General features: G+C 26.9%; 2 protein-coding genes across 2 annotated transcripts in view; one reads left to right on the top strand and one right to left on the bottom strand.

The window, feature by feature from the left end:
- The window catches only part of LOC122725126 (GDSL esterase/lipase 1-like), a 35,666-nt gene extending 26,343 nt beyond the window's left edge, over nucleotides 1–9,323 (bottom strand). Inside the window, exons 1-4 of the mRNA XM_043961856.1 lie at nucleotides 9,316–9,323; nucleotides 7,991–8,172; nucleotides 7,783–7,904; nucleotides 7,454–7,682 (exon numbers count right to left, since the gene is read on the bottom strand). Coding sequence (XP_043817791.1) covers nucleotides 7,454–7,682; nucleotides 7,783–7,904; nucleotides 7,991–8,172; nucleotides 9,316–9,323 — 541 coding nt within the window. The remainder of the gene's footprint in view (nucleotides 1–7,453; nucleotides 7,683–7,782; nucleotides 7,905–7,990; nucleotides 8,173–9,315) is intronic.
- Nucleotides 9,324–12,224: 2,901 nt separating this feature from the next.
- LOC122725085 (GDSL esterase/lipase-like) lies at nucleotides 12,225–13,926 on the top strand. The gene is made up of 5 exons (XM_043961674.1): nucleotides 12,225–12,513; nucleotides 12,609–12,730; nucleotides 12,820–13,044; nucleotides 13,135–13,384; nucleotides 13,474–13,926. The coding sequence occupies exons 1-5, from the start codon at nucleotides 12,264–12,266 to the stop codon at nucleotides 13,728–13,730; spliced, it is 1,104 nt and encodes a 367-aa protein (XP_043817609.1). The 5' UTR covers nucleotides 12,225–12,263; the 3' UTR covers nucleotides 13,731–13,926.
- The last annotated feature ends 9,930 nt before the right edge of the window (nucleotides 13,927–23,856 follow it).

Genomic DNA, 23,856 nt, shown 5'->3' with positions numbered 1-23,856 from the left:
TTAAAGTTTTTTCTAACTGGAAGGTTATTGACAAATTGCAGAATTTTTGTTTTGCCATCGATACAGAGTTTAAAATTGTTTGATATAAATGCAAATACAATCAAATCAGGATTAGGATAAGAGTCGGAGTAGTAGATTTATTTTATTTATTCTTTTAAACTGTGAATAATTATCTTTTTATTTAGGAAATATCTATATAAATACCTAAACTTAAGTTTAGATCATTTCCACCGTTACGCACCATTTTTTATATTATTTTAGTGCAAAACATTAATTTTTCTCTCGATGAACTTGTCATATTGTGAGATTTTGGCAATGAGTTGCCTTGATCTTTTCTTTGACACCTGTCACCTTATGGAATTTTAGTAATGAGTTGTCTTGATTTTTTCCTTAAGGAACATATCGTCTTGTGGGATTTTGGCAATAATGTGCATTGGTTTTTCCTTTAACAAACTTGTCGTCTTGTGAGATTCTTTTTCTCTTGATAAACTGTCGCCCTGGAATTCTTTTTCCCTTGACGAACTTTTCACCCTGAGAGATTCTTCTTCTCTTGACAAACTTGTTGCCTAGTGGATTTCTTTTTCCCTTGACGAATTTATCATATTGTGAGATTATTTTTCCCTTGATGAACTTGTTGTCTTGTGAGATTGTTTTCCCTTGACGAACTTATCGCATTGTGAGATTATTTTTCCTTTGACGAACTTGTCGCTTTGTGGGATACTTTTTCTCGTGACGAACTTTTTGACTTATAAGATTCTGGCAATAAATTGCTTTGATTTTGAAATCCACTATAATGGATGGAAAGCCACTGAAAGAGAGCATAAAACTTTTATTTTGTGAAATGTATCATCACTATACAGTTGGTCCTCTTTTATAACTCATATGCAAAGTTAATTCTCATGCAAAATATTTATGTGAAATTTCTTAATACTTATTAGGAATTATGATATAACATTATAAAAATTTAACTTGTATGAGATGACCATAATAACATGTTGATATTAAATTGATGCAGAGTCTAAATAAAATAAATATAAAAGGAAAAAATAATTATTGCTTACTATGGGTTGTCAGACACATAAGATTATTTTATTGATATGTGTAAATATTGTCATCTTGCTAATAAAATCATTAGTAGCTTTTTTCTTTTTTTATTATTTTTAAAAAAAGTCTTTATAAAGCACTAATATTGATAGACTTTCATGCTTAATGAGAACCAAAGAAATACTTAAAAATAATATTATGTTAAAATATTGATGCAAATTATTTAGCGATGGAGAAATTCCGTTGTTGATTTATTAGTGACATATTTAATATCATAAAGCCTGTAGCTCTAATTTAGCGATGTAAATTTTAGTCGCAAAAAAATTATAACGCAATTCAAATATTGGATTAAACTCATTGAAAATTTATTATCAAAGCTTTTACGATGAAATAAAATATTTTAGTGACAAAAATTAAAATTTATCATTATTTCCCAAGATAAACATTAAATTTTTATATCATCAAAAAGTCAATGATTTTAATTAAATGAAAATTATTATTATTATGTATAAGATATTGGGTAGAATGAAATTGACAAAAAAAAAATGCTAAATAATTAATAAGTGAATTAGGTTTAATAAATTAAAATTTAAATATCTTTGTAGAAAATAAAAAAAAATTAAAATTTAGTATAAAAATTTTAAGTTGCTAATAAATAACTTTTATTAACATTTTTTCCATATTAATTTTTACGAGTTTATTATGAATTTGATGGCAAATAATTGAATTTTTACTTAGATTTTAATTTTGAACAGATTTAAAACTGAAAGTATAAAAAGGAACCAACAGAGACTGTTTTAGGCGGTAAGGTACCGCCTTACCCAAAGTTGTGATCCAAACTTGATGGATATATTGTAAGATTTTTATTTTGATAGTCGTATAGAATTCAAATTATTTTAAATAGCTACAAATATGATCAGAGTTTTAAATTTTGAATATTATCTATTATTATTATTTTTAAAAAAAGTATATATAAAGACTGTTTTAGAAGTAGGATCTCATCTCCTCCATCGTTATTTTTTTAGAGATTTAAGAAGTATATTGAATATTTTAAATAGACAACATATTACTATTAATACAAATAACAATTAGTATATCTATGTTAAAAAATTGAATAATTTAATTTAAATAATTCGCTTATAATTATTGATTAAGTTGGATTTTTCTCTTCTTAAAGTAATTAATTAATTAAATTTACACGTTTGATGAAATTATTAATTAATTAGAAATTAATATAGCGTTTCGTAAATTAATTCAATCTTAAAAAAATCGGTGGGATCCACTTGTTTAAACACTCTAACCAAATAATGAAAAATTAAATAAATTACCTTTTGAATCAATAAACTGAAATCTATTAACTTTGATTATCTAAACTTTTAAATTAATTATTTATTCATCATTCAATCACACCATTTTATTTCTTCTTCTCTCATTCATTTTAAATAATTTTTCTTCTCCTCACTTGTTATAAAAATTAAATAAATTTAAGATTTATATGGAATCGACACACATTATTTTATCTACAAAAATTATTAAATTAAAAATAAAAAATCAGATTGATGGATTTAGCACCCTCAAAAATATTTATCATAATAATTGTAATCAAATCAAAGAATTTTTAAGATTTCATACTATTAATTACCTTTTAATTAAATTAGGTCATGATATTAGTCTTTTATTTCTTGTAATCATTTTCATGAGTTGAAGAACTTATAAGTTTTTTTTTTGTTAGCTTGGATTGTATATAGTTATTATTTTTCAATTTTAATTGAAATTTATTATAATGTTGAACTAAGTGAATTATAAATTTATAAAAAAATTATATATTTTAAAATTGTGAAGAAATTATAGAAATATATTTTATTTTTGTTTTAAATTTAAAATATTATAATTCTCAATAAATTAAATAGAGTTAAAATTTTATTAGCTTTATTTTTTTAAAAATTTTTTAATCAATTTTTGTACCAAATCAATTTAAAAGGAAAATTGTTTATTTTAAACAATACTTAAAGTTACATTACATATTAAAATAATTTATTTTAATTTTTCAATTTTATCAGGTGAAAGTTACTTTTTTTTCTATTTTAATTAAAATATAATAAAAGATAAACTTAGTAAAAAATTGAAGATGGAGAGACAACTCTCTCATTTTCGGGCTGAAGATGGAGAGACAACTCTCTCATTTTCGGGCTGAAGATGGAGAGACAACTCTCTCATTTTCGGGCTGAAGGCCTCTTATAGGTGGCTGGAGAAACCACCTTCAGCGGCCGAACAGGAAGGTCCAGTGCGATGACTGTGCGGTTGTCGAAGTCGGTAAAAAATACCTTTTTAGTTATCAACAATTTTACAACTGTAGATAGTGGCAAAATGATCGAATCCACAGGAAATTGATACTTACCTATTGTTCTTATCAAGACCAAGTAAACAAATTGAAAATAAAATAAAAGGGGGGGGGTTTTGAGATTGATGAACTGTAACGACCCAGAAACCGGACCGCTACCGGCGCTAGGATTCAAATCGACTTAAGGTCGCCGGGACCCGTAGCAAGCCTAATATATATCCTGTATACCTGATAACATCCCATACATGATCATACATTTTCATAAAAATTTAAAACTTTCCATATACCAAGCTTGACCTGTACATGCACTATAACCATATACATAAAAACCCCATACTAGAGCCCTCATCAAATGTTCTAGTGGGTCTACATAACTGATCGCGGTTGTCGAAGCCGGTCAAAAATAACCTTTCTGGTTATTAACAATTTACAACTGCAGATAGTGGTGAAAGGATCGAATCCACAGGGAATTGAGAACTTACCTATTTTCCTTATCAAGACCAATAAAATAAACTGAAACAAAAATAAACTGAAAAAGAAGAAAACTAAAAATGAGATAAATTGAAACGAGATAAAACTGAAATGAGATAAAACTGAAAGTAAAATGGGGGGTTTTGAGATTGATTCAATTAAACAACTACTGAAAGCAATAAAATAAGTGAATAATAAAATAAAAGAGAAATAAATAATAAGAAAGCTCTAGTTGAAGAATTGGATCCACTTCAATTGTTGAGATTGATCATTGACACTTAGTTTCTTTTGATTGATTCAATAGATTAGTTATGGAGATGGAAGACGCTTCTCACCACCATGTCTCTCCTTATGATTAAACCAATTAGGGAACATCCTCTAATTAATTACTAATTAAGAAATTGCCAAGGAACGTCCTTGGGCCTTAGGCATCAAAACAATTGTTAATTGCATGAAGAGATAGAGAGATCCAATCCTAACTACTCAAACGCATGAGATGTCGTTAGATCATACAATTTCCTTAGTTTTTACACCAAGTGTTCTTATGTTTGAATAATCCAAGCAATTACGGACTTAAATCATCCAAACTAACATATTATTACTTTGCAATCAAGAATCAACGTAGATCTAAACAACAAAGCAATATTGAAATCAAGCATGAAATTGCACAAATATTGAACAACTAAAAGTTAAACAATGTTTGATCAAGTCTCCCAATCCATATAACAACTAAACTATCACCTAATCTTCAACTAGAATAAAAGATTTCAGCCTCTCATGACTGAAACAAAATCAAAAATAAAAGAAAAAAAGAAAGGTAGAAGAAGAGATGTGAATCCCATAGGTGTCACTAAGGGGGTGTGTAAAAGAGTATGGGGAGGCTCCTTAGGAGTCTTTTTATAGTTGAAAGTATTGCCCTAGGTCTCCTTGCTGCCCAAGAGGCTACTTGTTGCCTAAGTTGTGTCTGAAAAGGAAAGAATCGCATTGTAAATTATTCAGAAGGAAAGAGGTGCGCGGCATGCACTGCAGAAGGAAGTTGTGCGCCTTGCTCTTCAGAAGGCAAGAAGGAGCGCAGATTGGCTCTCAGAAGGGAAAGAGGCATGCTTCAAGGCTTCAGAAGAGGAAAGAGACGTGGCTTTAGCATTCAGAAGAAAGGAGGCACGTACCAAGGGATTCAGAAGAGGAAGGAGAGGCGCCTTGGTCTTCAAAAGGCAGGTGGCGTGCGCATGGACTGCAGAAGAGGGAATGGAGCGCAGTCATTAATGTGCAGAAATGGAAAGATATATGTCCTGTCTTTCCTTTTTAGGTGGAGCCTTCGTTTGAATTTTGAATGCTGAATACAGAAGAGGCAAGTGCATCTCCTTGAAATCTTGCTGCCTAAATAGGAAGATTTGACTGCTGCAGTGTGTGCACATCTTTGAATGAGGAAAGAAAGATCTACGATTTGAATTTCAAATAATCTTCTGACTGAGTTTTCCTTATTTTTTTTTGCTTCTGCATTTTCCTTATTTGAAAACTTTTCTTTTCTGAAAACTTTCATTTTTTGGCACTTTCCATATTTGGCACTTTTTGGCAGTTTTAAAAGCATTTTCTCCGGATTGTCCCTTTACACCTAATATCTGCAAAACATGATTAAATCCACAAAATTAAGCAGAAAATGTACAAATAAACATCAAGAACATAATGATAAAGTTGATTAAAATATGCTCTATCAAATACCCCCACACCTAACTTTTTGCTTGTCCTCAAGCAAAAAAACATAGTCAAACAAGCTCTCTTTGCTCTAGATCCTTATTTCCACTTAAGCTCTTACTCAAGACGCCTATTTTGAATCATTGCAGTGAAGAATATATGCATCAAAGTTACTCACCTTCTTTCCTTGTTTCCCTTTACTTACCATGGCTAGAATTTGTTTTACTCAAGAGAGAGATTACACATGCACATGTTATTGCTCAGTTAAGACTTTTTCTAGCTTTCAGAGTGATTTGCCCTTACCTTGAAGTACTTTATTCCGCTTTTTGTACCTTAATCTTGCTTGAAAAAGTCACCAACCTTTTGACGTGAAGGTACATATTGGTGATACCCACCCCCAGTTACTCAGTTGGTCACCTGTCCAAGTGGCTACTAGCTCTGTTCATAGTCTTTCAACCATTGGAACAGTTTTCAATTGTGCTTATGAAGTCTAAACCTTTACTGAATTTCTTTAATCAATGCATTGGACAAATCAACACCAATTGCTAAATCAAGTCATGTTAAGTTCATTCATACAATTTCAATTCATTCTCTCTAATGAGTGTCATCAATACATTTTTCACCATGGCAAGCTCAAAGATTCAATTCAAAAGGCAATTTCCAAACATAAATATAACTCATTGCAATTGATTCAACATAAGTTTAAAGAGTTATCACATCAATGGGGTCATGGAAAGAAAAGCTCATTCAACATAGTCTATCAGTTTGAGTAGAGCACATCAAAACACAAACGAGAAGTTGTAGAAAAATGAAAAAAATCACACTCAAAATGAAAATAAAAATTCAAACTGAAAACTAAAGCAAAAATTAAAAATCCAGAAATATGCACCCCCACACCTAAATCATGCATTGTCCTCAATGTATAGGAAATATTAAAATGCAAAAGAAACTGAGTACTCCCCTGGGTGTGGTGTGCATGGTGCGATCCACTTGATCAAGGCTCAAGTAATTGGGGAAGGAAAAAGGATCCCAACTGCATTAAGCAAAAAGTGTAGCACGCCCTTTGATTTTGTCATAGCCCATCCCATTTTTTCCATGTACTCATGAAGCAACATGATTAGCTTCTCTTCTTTCAGATGAGGTGTGCCTCTAGCCCTTATGTTTGCATTTTTGAGATGATTGGGAAGCACTTTGAACTCCAATTCATGTTTCTCCATGTGTAGCTGCAAATTGGTACTAAAGTTTGGCAAAACAAACTCTACCTTATTCGGAGGTTTGGGCAAGCATTGATCAGTATGGTCCTTTGGTTTGGGTGCTTGGAATTCCATTTGTTCCTTGTGAGCATGGGCTGTTTGCATTGGATCTATGGCTGAATTGGTTTCAGTTTGCTCCTTCTGCGCAAGATCTATCTGCAAGGGAAGACTGGAAGGAGTTTCAGGCGATGGAAGCTGAAGAGGTGCGATGGGAAGTGTTGCAAGACTGTCTTGCGATCCAAGTTGAGGTGGTTCGGTTGGAGTTCCTTCTGACTGCGCAAGATTGATCTGAATAGGTGCGATTGGCTCTCCCTTGTTTTGTGCATGGTTGCAGTCCACCTGTTGGATGCAACAGTCAGTTTCTTTCAGTTTTGGCTCTTTCTGGCTCTCTTCCCTGCAAGGATCATTGTTTAGTATATCATCTTGATTTGTATAAAAAACATCTTTGCTCAAATAATCAATGACATCTAAACTATCAACAGGTTCTATTTGACTAGTTTGTTTGGACAAACAATTTTCTGATTGTTTCTCTTCAGCAGCTTGCTCTTGTACTTGCCAACTTTCATCATCTGTCTCATCATCTTGAAATTCTTCCTCTCTTCTCAACATGTTTACATTCATTGAGGTGGCCAGTTGATCATATGTGTACGTACTTTGATCCCAGTCGTGAAGTTGTCGACGACCATCCCTACGTACTCTTCGCTGGAGTAGTAATGCAGTACACTGAAACCGTCGGTGACTTTCCCATAGTCATTGGTTCCAAAGCTGAATAAGTAAATGGCTTTGGACAACAATGCTTCGGTCTCTGAATCACCTAATTTATGCCTTAGCCGTTTCTTCACATTCTTGAAATTACTAAGCTGACCTTTAAGGTGTATTACCTATTTTTGAAAGCAAAGATATTAAATCAAACTCAATCCTCTCCGACGACCAACCCACAAAAAGATGCGAAGTATGAATGACAAGAGGAAGATCACATACAATTTTATCAGGATTTACACCCAGAACTTCAGCTCCTCCTGATGCAAAGTTCACTCCATATCTCAATTGACGATTTCTTGTCTGACGATATGGTAGGGGGAACGGTAACTTGGCATATTCAGCTGCAATAGATAATATTTTTTTTGGTCGGGAATCATAAACAATGTATATATTAACCTACAATTAGAGAAAAATATAAGTTCCATACCGATAAAATCTGGAATCAATCGACCATCAGAAGCTCTCCCAGTAGGATGCTTGAAGAATGTTTCACCGTAGGGCCAGTAGCAAGCTGAACTTGTGGGATTGTTATTATTTCCAGTATCAAATAGAGAGTCTCCAAATATGAATAAAGGAGCATGATTCTCTGGAGAGGGTAGATGACTTGTGCTGATAATGTTTAGTTGTTTAGGTTGTATATATGTAAATTTTTTTTTATATACAGTTTAAATTTGAGATCTCTTAATTATAAAAAAAATTAATTTCAATAAATTAAAATTTAATAATATTTTTATTTATTTATTTTTTTAACAAAACATATCATATATGTCTTATAATGTTAATTAAATATTTAATGATATTAATAAGTTTTAATTTAATAATATTGAAATCATTTTCATAATTTAGACATTCAAGTATAAAAGTACTTAAAATTAACAAATATTAATGGCGGGATTTTACTATACAAGTTAGTGATCTACGGTTGAGACTATCTATATATATGGTAGTTTAATATGCAATAGGCCGAAATGGCCAAATCAAAGCAGAGTTTAATGTTTGGTTTGGGCCTCCTGGCCCATTTAAAAGAATTCTGGGACATCGAGGCCCAATTCGAAATTTTGAGCCATACAAATGCAGTATGACCTTTTGAGCCAAATTACAGCCCAATTTATATCTTTGAAAATTATTTAGGCCCAATCTATGCCCATTAATTAAATTTAAAATGAATTAAAAAAACACTTAATGCTTAAAATCTATCTTTTTCAAACGCAAAAAAGTCATGAGGTGGGTATTCATTGGAGTACGCGAACGGTTAGTAGTCTCATTTCATAAAAAATTTATAAGACTTTTTATGTTCATGTCACAAGATATGTATTTATTAGGCCAGTGATTAGAGTTGATCTTGATTTAGGACACCACGAGACGAGTATCTATTAGGCTAATAACCAAAGTTGATCTCGATTAATAAAATTTTTATGCCGTTATCGTAATCGGATAAGTCAATGTTGCTCCAAGTTGTGAAAATAATTATCACTTTCGAATTTAAAGGATAAAAAACCAGCGAGAGACTTTTGATATAACACAATAATTATTTAAAGTAAATCATATGTTTGCATTCAAAGACAGAACCATGTGACAATAATTTGATCAAATGATATTCGGTTCCAATGAAAGAAAAGAAAATTCGAATACTTCATGTCTCAACTTTTCATCAAAACTTACACTTTTAACCACACGGCGAGACTTCTTAGAAAATTAACATTAGAAAACGTAATACAACACATTTCTATTATATTGATTATCGCAGAATACCTATCCATTAACTTGTATCAGTTAAAATTTCAGAAAATATGATAAATAACTCTATTTTTTTGCAGTATAACAGTTAATAATTATATAAATTAAAATATTTAATTTTTATACAACTACTCTTGAGTTTAAAGTATTATATTATATAAAATAAGAAATTTATTGACTTAGTATCGGACCAGCCGTTGGAGGCACCAATCACCTCACATCACGCTTTTTTGGTAGATTGACTAATTGTAACGTAATTATGTTTCAACTACATAAATATTATAATATTATAATGAATTTTTTTAATTAAATATATAAAAACATATATATTTTAAAATGACATTAAAAATATTGAAATTAAAAAAAGTCATTACATAAATTAAATAATTTATATAACAATTTTACATCTAAATTATTTTTTTGAATATTTAAATATTTAATGATATAATATTTTTATTTATATTTTTATAGAGAAACATCAATTTTGTACATCTTCTGTAGTTAGAAAATATATTTTGTTGGACCGTAAAACCTAAACTTTACATGAATTCTCTATATTTAACACATGATTGCTGAATTGTTTATAGACATTATTTTAAAGAATAATTACTTTTTTAACTTTCATTATAAAAAACATAGCGATTAAATTTATCAATTACATTATAAAAATAATCGTTAATAATTTTAACGATTACTTACTAATTATTTAAAATATTATAGTGTTTATATATTAAAAAAAATTAAACTAAATTTATTTGTATATTATTTTTTTATGAATCAAATATTATCATATGATAATATCTAAATAATTCACTAAGATCAATTGTTGAATGCTTTCGTCAAATAAAATATTTTATTGCCTAAAAATGTTTTATTGAATAAGCCTAGTGAATTAAGTTTAAGGTAAAAAGTAAGTTAACAAGAATATTAAGTAAAGGTGCCAAAGTTCTCTCTCTAATTAATTCTGTATTTATCAATTATTTCAATGAACAAGTAATTGTGTCTTTTTAATGAAATTAATTCTTAAAACTCTAAGATCCTTTGTTTTTTTAATTAAACTATCGTTGGTTTTTTTTTATTGTATTAAAACCTATCAAGATTTATTATTAATTTATAAAATATATAGGTAATTTACATCAATTCTCCTTTAACTTAGATGATAATTTTATTTTAATCATTAATTAAATTTAATTTATTAAAATAAAATCAGTAAACTTAATATTTGTTTAAAAAAAGTCATCTCTACCTGCAACAGCAAGTTTTTGCTGTTGCATGTAAAAAATATTCAATTATTCATTTTACTCCAATCTCTTAAAAAGAATAAAGAACCCCCCTTTTACTTTTTTTTTTCTCCTTCATATTTTTTATTATTAGATTAACTATTAGTTATTTATTAAGAAAATTATTTTACTTTAATTAATGTATTAGGAAAATTATATATTATTCATGAAAATTTAAATTGAAATAATTGGAATAATAATAATAAATTTAAAATGTTATAGTAATATTTTAATTTTATATAAAATAAAAATAATAAATAAAATATTAACTCATATTTTACAAATTATTGTTATTAAAGATTAATGTTTTTGGAAAAAAAAATGAGCACAAATATATTCAAGTACATTTTTTTTATGATATTTTAAAAATTGAAATATGACATATGTTTTTTTCTATATATTATATACGTTATGTTTTTGGTATGTATTATATAATTTAAATAATATAAAAATAATTTATTAATTATAAATTAAGTTATTTATATTATTTTATCAAATATAAAAATATATCAAAAACACTTAGATTTATCTGGTGGTAAGTGTATCTGAATAAATATGAGAAATTTTAAATTTTATTCTCTTAATTTCCATTTAAAAAAAAATACACCAAATGTTATTAAAAAATTGCATAATAATACTTCAAACAATATATTAACTTTATTATTTAAATAATTTATAGTATAATTTTAAAAATATAAATAAATAATACGTATAATGTGCTGACCAAATGACTAATTTTTCGGTTCTTTATTACTAAAACTGAAAGCTGAAATATTTGTGTTGAAATTCATTTTTCATTTTAAAAAAATAAATTAATATTTCATTAGAGTAATTCATAGAACGTGATGTATTTTTTATTTTTTATTTTTATTTTATACAAAATTAACATATATCATGTAATAATAAAAATGATATTATAAATTTAAATTTTATTTTTATTATTATTGCTTTTCCAATAATTGAAATTATATATATATATATATATATATATATATATTAAATTTTATAATAATTTAATTTTATCAATAAAATAATTTTATTAATAAAAAAAAGAGAAGAGAGGCAAGATAATATTTTTATTCTTTTTAAAATTAGGGCAATATGGGTAATCAAAATCTTTTTAATCAGGAAATCTGTATTAAAGACCTTCTCTAAAATAAATAAGAAATTGAGAGATTTTATTTTAACAAGCCGCTGAAATAAAATTATTATATAATTAAATTTAGAGACGATGTGTGTAAATTACTCTATAGTATTATTATTAATTTTAGTTTATCTCTAAATAATCAAAATACAATTACACATTTTATTAAAATTAATAATACAGTATACACAATGAGCGAGTATAAACAATGTTGAATGCACATTAAAAAAAAAAAAGAACTAGCAGTGATATTATATTTAGTGATGGATAATATTTTAGCCTCTTAATTATTGAAATTTAGTGATATTAAATTTAGTAAATTTTTTTTACATTTATTATATTTAATTTATAATTAATGCTTTTGTGCATATAAATAATATAAAATATGCAGACACATAAAATTGATGAAAAAATTGATTTTCACATTTGCAAACGCATGCTGAATAGTAAATCTAACATCCATTATAAAGAGGAATTGGAGATGGCTTAACACAACCACAAAGAAACCAAGTCTGCATATGTTTAATTGAAGTTGCGCAATGGCAAGTGTAGCTTATTCCATCTTCATCTTAAGTTTATTCGTTTTCACCATTGTCAATCTACATCCAGTTTCCTCTGAGTTTGATGAGTATTTCTTCATCTTTGGAGATGGACTCTATGATTCAGGCAATACTGAATACATAATTCCTGACGAGTATCTTCCCGTTTATCACTCCCCATATGGCAACACTTATTTTAAACATGGCACAGGAAGATATTCGGATGGTCGCCTAATTCCTGATTTTATTGGTATGAAATAAGATATATATATTTATGCATAGTATTATAAATAGATTAATAAGAAACTGATGAAATTTAATGTTGTACTTTGATTGCATGCACAGCTCATAAGGTTGGCTTTCCTGATTTCATTCCCCCGGCCCTCAACACTAGTGCAAATTTCACTTATGGTGCCAATTTCGCTTCAGAAGGTGCAAGTGTTTTCGATATTCAACAAAACAATTCAGTAAGCACTCAATTAATTATCAATTGAAATTGAATGATTCCTTTGAATGTAATTACATGTAATAACTTAATTTCTTTCTTGATTTTTAGCTGAACTTTCGAAATCAGGTTAGACACTTCATAGAATTGATAAAAGAATGGAGAGCCGACCTACAAAATATAACCGAAGTCAATAGGAGGTTGAAGAAGGCTGTTCTCTTAATTAACATAGGGACTCCTGATATTTTGAATGCTAATATCACTTCTAACACCACCGACGCTCAATTGGAAACTATTACAACGGAAGTGATTGGGAATATTTCGGACAAGATCAAGGTTTGGTCGATGTTTTATACACGATGAATATATAATGAGTTAGTTTCAGCATGTGAGTTAATAAAATGTTATACTTGTGGTTTTTGGCAGGTGTTGTATGATTTAGGAGCAAGGAAATTTGTATTTCAGACTCCGCCGCCCCTTGGCTTCCTTCCATATGTTAAGCAAACGCGCAATGATTCCATTATTTCTGTAAAACTGAATATAGTAGCACTTTTGGTAGTTGATGAACTATATGCGGCGCTCATGGAGATTAAACAACTAAATCCAGCATTCAATTTTACAATCTTTGGGGACTTCTTTCCCATTTTCTGGAGAGTATTATTACCTCCACTTTTTGGTAAGTATATATGTGTAAATAAAATTTCTAAATATATATTAGAGTTTGTGGTTAGCAATTCTTGATTCATTTATTGTTGGTTTGAGCAGGATTCAACGAAAGTCGCGTCGCATGCTGTGGCAATGGCACAGTTCGTGGCCAAGGTTGTGGAGTTTTAGGTTATGAATACTGCGTATGTGGTAATAAGACAGAATACTTGTTTTTTGATGGGACTCATTATAGTGAGGCTGCTAATAAACAACTAGTTGAACTGATGTGGGACAAGAAATCAGGTTACATAGTACCTTATGATCTTAAGGATTTCTTTGAAATATCGAACTCCACATCTCTCAAGTCTGCAACTTAATTATTAAGTTGTTGCTGTATTTCTGAGGCATCAGCATTCCCTCATAGTCACAGTAGTATGGCTTTTATTTCCACCAAATAAATAGCAAGATCATTTCTTCTTACAGTGTATGAAGAGGTGGCCGGTTAAATAAAGTTGGATGTGATGTTCTCGAAATTATAAATTAATAAAATACTTTTTTTTTTCTTTTATTAAATTTCAGCTTTGTATATATATATATATATATATATATATATATATATATATATATATATATTTCTGTGAAATTCTTACATATAGAAACAGTTAAGCCTAAAAAGTATACTCATAATTTTTTTATATATAATTTATGTAAAATTTTCATATATGTAATATAATATATCTTAGTACATTACTTTTATATTATTAAAATTTTAATTAGGAAGAATGGTTTGATGTAATTAAGAAAAAAAAGAAGGGAAATCAAGTAAATATAACTAAGGAGAGTAAAATGAAAGTTAAATGTATTGGTAATTCTATTTAATTTGGAGGCTGAAATGGTTGAAATTTCAATTTAAATGGAATTAGTAATTGAAATTTTTTTTATTATTTTTAGAATTTTATTTAGTGACAATCAATAAAATTAAATTGTGAGTGGTTAATCAGTAGAATGATTTTTGAAATACAAAAAAAATTAATGGTTCTAAGTTATATTTTATTAATGAGTTTACGCCAATCATGTTAATTTTTATATATTTTTTATTATTAGATAATTATCACACTAATGAGAGAACTAAAAAGATGATTTTGAAAACATAATCTAATGTCTTTAGGATAAAGAAAATTAAGAAAAGTGGAATGATGATTTGATTTTCTTGAGACTTTCCTTCAATAATATTTCATAATTGATATATTTGATGAGCATTCCAAGTTAGTTTCCATAATATTTTCAAAATCTTTGCCATTCTCATATAAAGAGAAAGTTTAACATATATAAATGGTATTAACAACATATGTAATAGTTAATCTTTTTTTTTTAAAAAAAAATTGTTAAATTCACTTTTTTTTTCTCATTGAAAAATTATTTATATAAAATCTTTTTAAAATTAAAATTTTTATCACTATTTTCACATAAACATTAAACTTTTATATTATCACATAATTTTAATTAAATATAAAATTAATTTTGTAAGATGTTTTGTAGATCAAAAATGAAAAAATATTTTCACTAACTACTTACTACATTAAAAAGTATGAATTCAAAAACATAAAAATTACAACTATACCTATGTAGAAAAAAAAAATAAAATTTAGTGTAAAAATTTTAAGTTGCTTATAAATAATATTTATTAAATTAGACCATGATATAATATTTTTTATAAGGTGAAAATTTTATTAAATGCTAAAATTTTTGTATTAGCTTGTGTTTGTGTTGTATATAGTTATTTTTTTTTTCTTTTCATCATACTAAAAATTTATTGTAATGCTGAACTTTGAATCATAAATTTATAAATTATCTATTATAAAATGATAAATATAATATAGATTATACTTTATCTTTATTTTAATTAAATTAATAGTTAAAATATTATCAGTTAAAATTTTTTATTTTTTAATCAATTAATCTTATGCAAATCAATTTAAAAGGAAAACAGGTTGTTTTTGTTTAGTTTAAAAAAAATATTTGATGTTACATTACATATTAAAAATATTATTATTTTAAGAAATATTTAATGTTACATTACATATTAAAAATATTATTAATTTTTTAAAAATAATTAATGGTTATTACACATTAAAAATATTTTTACTTTTAAAAAATATTTAATGTTACATTGCAGGCTAAAAGTATTACTTTTAACTTTTCATTTTTATAAAGAGAAAGTAATTTTATCTTAGAGTCATAGCTTATATTGCATCATGCCTCAACAGAACTTCAGGTTAGCAGATGACATAAACTTCGACACGGGCGTGTAATGTCTTATTGATGTTGTACGCATCATATTTCTTTGGGTATGAACCTCGAAAATAAGAGAGGACAGTGGGTGGATTGGCTTGACAACCTTTATAATATTTACGTCAGTATGGGTATTGAATAATTGAATTGACTATTGAGATAATAACATACCAGATTATAGAGGTTGTGAGCTCGTATTGGATAGAGTTTGGATATTGTTAAAAGTGTATAAGATGATAGAGTTATATTTAATATAAAATACGGAATCCTATATAAGATAGAATAAGGAATTCTATATAAAATAGGATATAGAATTCTATCAGATAAGAATCATATTCTGATATGAATAATATCCTATTGTAATTAGGATTCTACTACTTTATTAGAAGTTTGATGTGATTTGGATTATTGAGATCCGATTTTAATATTATTTTAATATTGATTACATCAGTAGTCCCCCTCTAGTTTTTGAATCTTTAGGTTAGATATTGGATGGTTCCCTTTGACGAACTTGTTGCCTTGCAGGATTCTAGCTATGAAATACCTCAATGGTTCACTTTGATGAACTGGTCATTTTGCAGAATTCTGGCAATGAAATGCCTCAGTGGTTTCCTTTAACAAACTTATTGTGTTGTGAAATTTTAGCGATGAATTGCTTTAGTGGTTCCTTTTGATGAATTTATCACCTTGCAGGATCTTTTTTATGGTTCTCTTTGACGGATTTGTCGCGTTGTGAGATTTTGGCAATAAATTGTCTTGATTTACCTTGATTGTTTTCTTAACGAATTTATCGTCTTATGGGATTCTGACAATAATTTGTCTTAATTTTTCTTTTGATGAACTTGTCGTATTGTGAGATTTTGGCAATGAGTTGCCTTGATTTTTTCTCTGACGAACCTATCACCTTGTGGGATTTTAGTCATGAGTTGCCTTGATTTTTTCCTTAACGAATCTATCGTCTTGTGGGATTTTGGCAATAATGTGCATTGGTTTTTTCCTTGACAAACTTGTCGCCTTGTGAGATTCTTTTTCCATTGATAAACATTTCGCCTTGTGCAATTCTTTTTCCCTTGACAAATTTGTTGCCTTGTGAGATTCTTCTTCTCTTGAAAAAATTGTTGCCTTGTGGGTTTCTTTTTTCCTTGACGAACTTGTCATTTTGTGGTATTCTTCTTTTCTGGATGAACTTGTCGTTTTGTGAGATTCTTTTCTCTTGACGAACTTGTCTTCTCTTGAAGAACTTATCACATCGTGGGATTCTTTTTCTCTTGTCAAATTTGTTATCTTGTGGGATTCTTTTTTTCTTGATGAACTTGTCGGCTTGTAAGATTCTGGCAATAAGTTGCTTTGATTTTGAAATCCATTTGAGAGTGAGCATAAAACTTTTGTTTTGTGAAATGTATTATCACTATAGAGTTGGTCCTCTTTTATAGGTGACATAATTCTCATGCAAAATATTTTTGTGAAATTTCTTAGTACTTATTAGGAATTATGATATAACATTATAAAAATATAACTTGCATGTGATGACCCATAATAACACGTAATATTAAGTTGATGTAGAGTCTAAGTAAGACAAATATAAAAGAAAAAAGTAATTATTGCTTACTGCTGGATGTTGGACATAAAGAATTATTTTATTGATATATGTAAACATCGCCGTTTTGCCAATAAAATAATTAGTAGTTTTTCTTTTTTCTCTTTTTTTATTATTTTTAAAAAAAGTCTTTATCAAGCACTAATATTGATAGATTTTCATACTTAATGGGAGCCAAAGAGATACTTAAAAATAATATTGCGTTAAAATATTTATGTAAGTTATTTAGTGATCGAAAAATTTCGTTGTTGATTTAGCTACTGATATTTACTATCATAAATTTTGTCACTCTAATTTAGCGATGTAAATTTTATTCACAAAAAATTTGTGACGGATATCAAATATTGGATTAAACTCATCGTAAATTTATTATCAAAGCTTTTACGATGAAATAAAATGTTTTAGTCACGAAAATTTTTTGTTGTAGAAGCCTATATTTCTATTAAATTGTTAAATAAATACAAAGTGAAAACTTCTTGCGAAATAAAATACTCTAGCGTTGAAAAATTTTCATAGAACCCAAATTTCTAAAAAATATGATAGAAATACAAATTTGTCGTAAAACCCTTTTGCGACCGATCACAATTTTTTAGCGATGAAAATTTTTCGTCGCAGAAGTCCAAATACACAGACTGGTGCAAATTTATTGTGAAAACTTTTGCGAACAAACCCTTAGCAAGGAAAATGTTTCATTTAACTTTTTTTCTCACTGAAATTTTATTTACACAAAATCTTTTCAAAAATTAAAATTTATTTTTATTTTCCAAGATAAACATTAAATTTTTATATCATCAAAAAGTCATTGATTTTAATTAAATGAAAATTATTATTATATATAAGATATTGGGTAGGATGAAATTGAAAAAAAAAACTAAATAATTATTAAGTGAATTAGGTTTAATAAATAAAAAATTAAATATCTTTGTAGAAAATAAAAAAATTAAAATTTAATATAAAAATTTAAAGTTGCTAATAAATAACTTTATTGACATATGAATTTGATGGTAAATAATTAAATTTTTACTTAGATTTTGATTTTGGACATATTTGAAGCTGAAAGTATAAAAAAAAAACAGTAGAGACAGTTTTAGAATTGTTTTGGATGAGAAGGTAATGCCTTAACCAATGCTATAACTCAAACTCGACATACAGATCATAAGATTTTTATTTGGACAGCTATATAGAATTCAAATTATTTCAAATAGTTTCAAATACAATCATATCAAAAATTAATTAGGATAACAACGATAGAAGTATTAGTCAATTTATTTTACTTCTTTTGAATTTTAAATATATATATTTTTTAGAAAACGTATATATAAAAGTTGTTTTAGAAGTAGGGTTTCATCTCTCTTCTTTCAATTCTCTTCCTTTTCGTCTCTTATTTTTCTATAATTTTGTTATAGTCGGTAGGTCATGATATTAAACTTTTATTTCGTTTAATCATTTTCATGAGTCGAAGAACTTATAAGCTTTATTTTTAGTGTTAGCTTTGATTGTATATAGTTATTATTTTTCAATTATAATTGAAATTTATTATAATGTTGAACTACGTGAATTATAAATTTATAAAAAAACTATATATTTCAAAATTGTGAAGAGATTATAGAAATATATTTTATTTTTGTTTTAAATTTAATATATTATAATTCTCAATAAATTAAATAGAGTTAAAATTTTATTAGCTTTATTTTCTTAATTTTTAATCAATTTTTGTACCAAATCAATTTAAAAGGAAATTTGTTTATTTTAAAAAATACTTAAAGTTACATTGCATATTAAAATCATTTATTTTAATTTTTCAGTTTTATAAGGTGAAAGTTACTTTTTTTTTATTTTAATAAAAATATAATAAAAGATAATTTTTTATTATATTTTAATTAAAATATAATAAAAGATAAACTTGATTTAACTTGCATGAGATAATCCATAATAACATGTGATATTAAATTGATGTAGAGTCTAAGTAAGAAAAATATAAAAGCAAAAAGTAATTATTGCTTACCGCTAGTTGTTAGATACAAAGGATTATTTTATGGATATGTGTAAACATCGTCATTTTGTCAATAAAATAATTACTAGCTTTTCTTTTTTCTCTTTTTTTATTATTTTTAAAGAAAGTCTTAATCAAGCACTAATATTGATAGACTTTCAAGTTTAATGGAAGCCAAAGAGATACTTAAAAATAATATTGTGTTAAAATATTTATGCAAGTTATTTAGCGATTAAAAAAATTCCGTTGTTGATTTAACGACTGATATTTACTATCGCTCTAATTTAGTGATGTAAATTTTAGTTGCAAAAATTTTGTGATGAATATCAAATATTAAATTAAACTCATCGCAAATTTATTATCAAAGTTTTTATGATGAAATAAAATATTTTTAGCGACGAAAATTTTATTAGCTTTATTTTCTTAATTTATTAGTCAATTTTTGCACCAAATCAATTTAAAAGGAAATTTGTTTATTTTAAAAAAATACTTAAAGTTACATTACATATTAAAATCATTTATTTTAATTTTTCAGTTTTATAAGGTGAAAGTTAATTTTTTATTTTAATTAAAATATAATAAAAGATAAACTTAATTAGAAAAAAAATTGAAGTATAAAAAGATTAATAATGTTAAATTTATATAAAAAGGTTAATAACTTAATTAGAAAAAAAATTGCAATTGGTTGATCTATATAAAAAAAAAAAGAAATTGTAAGGTGGTTGGCACCTATAAGCAGTCACTTCAATGCTCAAGTGATGAATTGCAAAACTTATCACTTTTTTCACATTAAATTTTATAATTTTGATATAAACAATTGGTTTTTATTTTGGACAGGTTTTGAGCTAAACATGAGAAAAGAAACTGAAAGAGACTGTTTTAAAGTTTTTTTTAAGTGGAAGGTATAACTTTATCTAAGGCTGTGATTCAAGCTCGATTGACAGATTGCAGAATTTTTATTTTGCCAGCGATACAGAGTTTAAAATTGTTTGATATAAATGCAAATACAATCAAATCAGAATTAGGATAAGAGTCGGAGTAGTAGATTTATTTTATTTATTCTTTTAAATTGTGAATAATTATCTTTTTATTTAGGAAATGCCTATATAAATACTGCCTCAGAAGTAGGAAATCACCTCTCGTCTCCTCTCTTCTTCTCCACACTCACCTTTCAGTTTCTCTTCGGCGAACACTCCTTCCCCTTCTTCTTTTATTTTCTGCAATTTTTATTATGGACCTTAGATGCTAAATATATTTTTTTCAGTTGAAGGTAAATCAAGTTGAGATTTAATTAAGTTGTGAGATTTTGTTCTTAATTTCTGTTCATCCTAATTTTTATTTTCAATTAATTTCTATTTTTGATAAACACTACCTCCATTGTTGTCCTCTTAGGAATTCAAGAGGCCCATTGAATCTCATAAGAAGATAACATATTGCTAATTAACCCAAGTAAATACCTAATTATCTAACTAGATTAATATTCATTTATATTAAGGAATTAATTAATTTGGTTTAAATAATTCGCTTATCATTATTGATCAAGTTTGAATTTTTCTCTTTTTTAAGCAATTAATTAATTAAATTTAGACACTTGATGGAATTATTAATTAACTAAAAATTAATTTAAACGCTACATGGATTAATTTAATCTTAAGGAAAGAAAAAATTGGTGGGATTCGCTTGTTTGAACACTATTACCAAACAATGAACAATTGAATGGACTTTCTTTTTAATCAATGATAAACTATAAACCTACCAACTTTGATTACTTTTAGCTGAGTTTTTAATTTGATAATTTGTTTCATTGTTCTAATTGCATTATTTTATTCCTTTTTTAGTTTATTCTTAAAATCAACTTCTCCAATAACAATTTTATTCTTTACTCTTTTGTTTTAAATAATTCTTCTTTTTCTCACTTTTCATAAAGATTAAACAATTTTGAAGTCTATGTAGATCGATACTCATTTATCCTATCTGCAAAAAATTAGTTTTAATTGACGGATTCCATAACCGTCATCAAGTTAATAAATTGATAGAATGAGCAAATGTAATGAATTATTTTTTAGCTTAGAATTAATGTGTCAGAATGTATACTTTAATCTATGTGTATATTTGTTTTTATGTTGTAAGAAGATGGAGTTGGTTATTGAATCTCCTGGAAATTCATCTAGTACCGGCTATTAAATAGAGAATCCCATATTTGTAAGTGTTGTGGGAATCTACTAGATTACATAACTTTCTATGAACACTCAACCTGCTCAGAACAGAGCGAATCTTAGTGAAGAACTGAGTGCTATGGTATTCAGATTTTCCGGGGTGAAATATCTACGATTAAGTATCAGATTTTCCTGGGTGAAATATCTACGATTAAGTATCAGCTTATCTTATCAAACCCTTAGTATGTGACCCTATCTTACGCTAACAACTCATGACTTATTTTGTGAGATTATTATGTCCCATCACGAATGTATTAGATAAGAAACTTGAGTGATTGAAAAATTCAAATACATAAAATTGATGAATGATGATTTTCACATACATGCTGAATAGTAAATCTACAACCATTTATTTATCTATATTTATCTATTTTATAAATTTTATTTTTTTTTATTTTATCTCGTTATTCCAGTTTGTAAAAAGAAAAAAATTATTTTAATTATGTGAAACTTTAAAAAATTAAGAATGAAGAAAAAAATATTTTAATTATTTCATTTAAAAAAATGTCAAAGTTTAGTATTTTATTTGCGAAATTTCATGCTGAATTCAAAGAGAATCTCATATACATAGATTCTTTTCTTGTATTATGGTAGAAGATTCGAGGAGAAATCTTTTTGAAGAAGAAGATAATGATCTAAACACAAGAATGACACAAATTTTTTTCAAAAAGTTATGCATTAAAATCTTTATATTACCATCATTTAATTCAAGACTTACGAGATAAAAACTGTAATTAGAAAGAATGGATAATAAAAAATAAGTCACACTCTCTTCAACACATATTGAAGCGTAATACAATTTTAGATCACTTAATACATGTATGGTCAAATTACACTTAAACTAATTTTGTTATTTTAGTATTTTTAGTATTTTGTAAAATTTATTTTAAATTAATTTGGCCTAAATTAAAAGTCAAATTCATGCCGCCCATTTTAAAAGGAGATTCCTCCGAAGATAATTTAGAAAAAGGATCTTCAATCTAATTTAGGTTTGACTAGATATATTTCCTATATTGTAGTTACACCTTAGAGGCTATAAAAATAACCTTAAGATGGTAGCCACGAGAATACGATGAAAAAAGATAATGTTATGGATAATATTTTGGTTAATCTCCATTATTTAGTAAATTATTAAATTTCAATTAAAATTTTGTGATGTTCTCAAAACTTGAATCGTTTAATTATCTATATTTCTAACCACATGAGTTGATTAAGGGTATAGTAGAACAATCTTTACTCCATAATCTTAGTTTCTAATCACATTAATTAGTTAGAGTGTGATAAACCAATCTTCTGGAGGATATTTTCGTTTAATTTTTTATCATGTGTTCAGATTCTTAATACATGTTGGTCTTGAATTCCGCATTGAACTATTTTTAAAGTATATTATAAAATTATAAAAAATTATAAAATTTATAATTTTTTTAAAATTATTTTTCTTCTATTGTAGATCACGTAGTTTAATTATTGGAACGCTATGTGCGATTTTTAAAAATTTAAAAATATTGGTTTAAATTAGTTAAGAAGGTAAAATAAATTAATTTTAACAACGAATCAAATTTAATGTTTATTATAATAATATAAATTATTTTATAATAATTTAATAACTAATTAATTAAAAAATAAAGAAATCCTTAATTATTTAAATATTGAAACTAAAAAAAGATGATTTAAAAAATATAATCTAAATTTATTTAGGGCAAACAAAATTATCAAAAGTTGAATGATGATTTTCTTAAGCCTTAATTAACTTTTTTTTTTAATTTTAATTCTAAAAAATATAGTTATATCTTTCAATAATATTTGATAATTGATATTTCATGGTCATTTCTCACATAAATTTTCAATTATCATATTATCACCCTATAAAAAAATAAAGCTTAATAAATGGATAAATTATATTCAAAATACCTAAACTTAAGCTTTAGATAATTTCCAACGTTACTCACTATTTTTTATATTATTTTAGTGCAAAACATTAATTTTTCTCTCGATGAACTTGTCTTATTGTGAGATTTTGGCAATGAGTTGCCTTAATTTTTTCTTTGACACCTGTCACCTTGTGGAATTTTAGTAATGAGTTGTCTTGATTTTTTCCTTAACGAACCTGTCGTCTTGTGGGATTTTGGCAATAATGTGCATTGGTTTTTCATTTAACAAACTTGTCGCCTTGTTAGATTCTTTTTCTCTTGATAAACCGTTGCCCTGGAATTTTTTTTCCCTTGATGAACTTTTCACCCTATGAGATTCTTCTTCTCTTGACAAACTTGCTGCCTAGTGGATTTCTTTTTCCCTTGACGAATTTATCGCATTGTGAGATTATTTTTCGCTTGATGAACTTGTTGTCTTGTGAGATTATTTTCCCTTGACGAACTTATCGCATTGTGAGATCATTTTTCCTTTGA

This window comes from Manihot esculenta, chromosome 11 (assembly GCF_001659605.2).
Source record: "Manihot esculenta cultivar AM560-2 chromosome 11, M.esculenta_v8, whole genome shotgun sequence".
NCBI lineage: Eukaryota > Viridiplantae > Streptophyta > Magnoliopsida > Malpighiales > Euphorbiaceae > Manihot > Manihot esculenta.
This window is presented reverse-complemented; position numbering and strand designations above follow the sequence as displayed.

Bases quoted from the DNA above. Each gene is read 5' to 3' on its own strand.
- LOC122725085 (XM_043961674.1), top strand. From the start codon at position 12,264: ATGGCAAGTGTAGCTTATTCCATCTTCATCTTAAGTTTATTCGTTTTC. The intron at 12,514-12,608 runs GTATGAAATAAG...TTGCATGCACAG, and splicing joins CCTAATTCCTGATTTTATTG to CTCATAAGGTTGGCTTTCCT. The intron at 13,385-13,473 runs GTAAGTATATAT...TGGTTTGAGCAG, and splicing joins ATTATTACCTCCACTTTTTG to GATTCAACGAAAGTCGCGTC.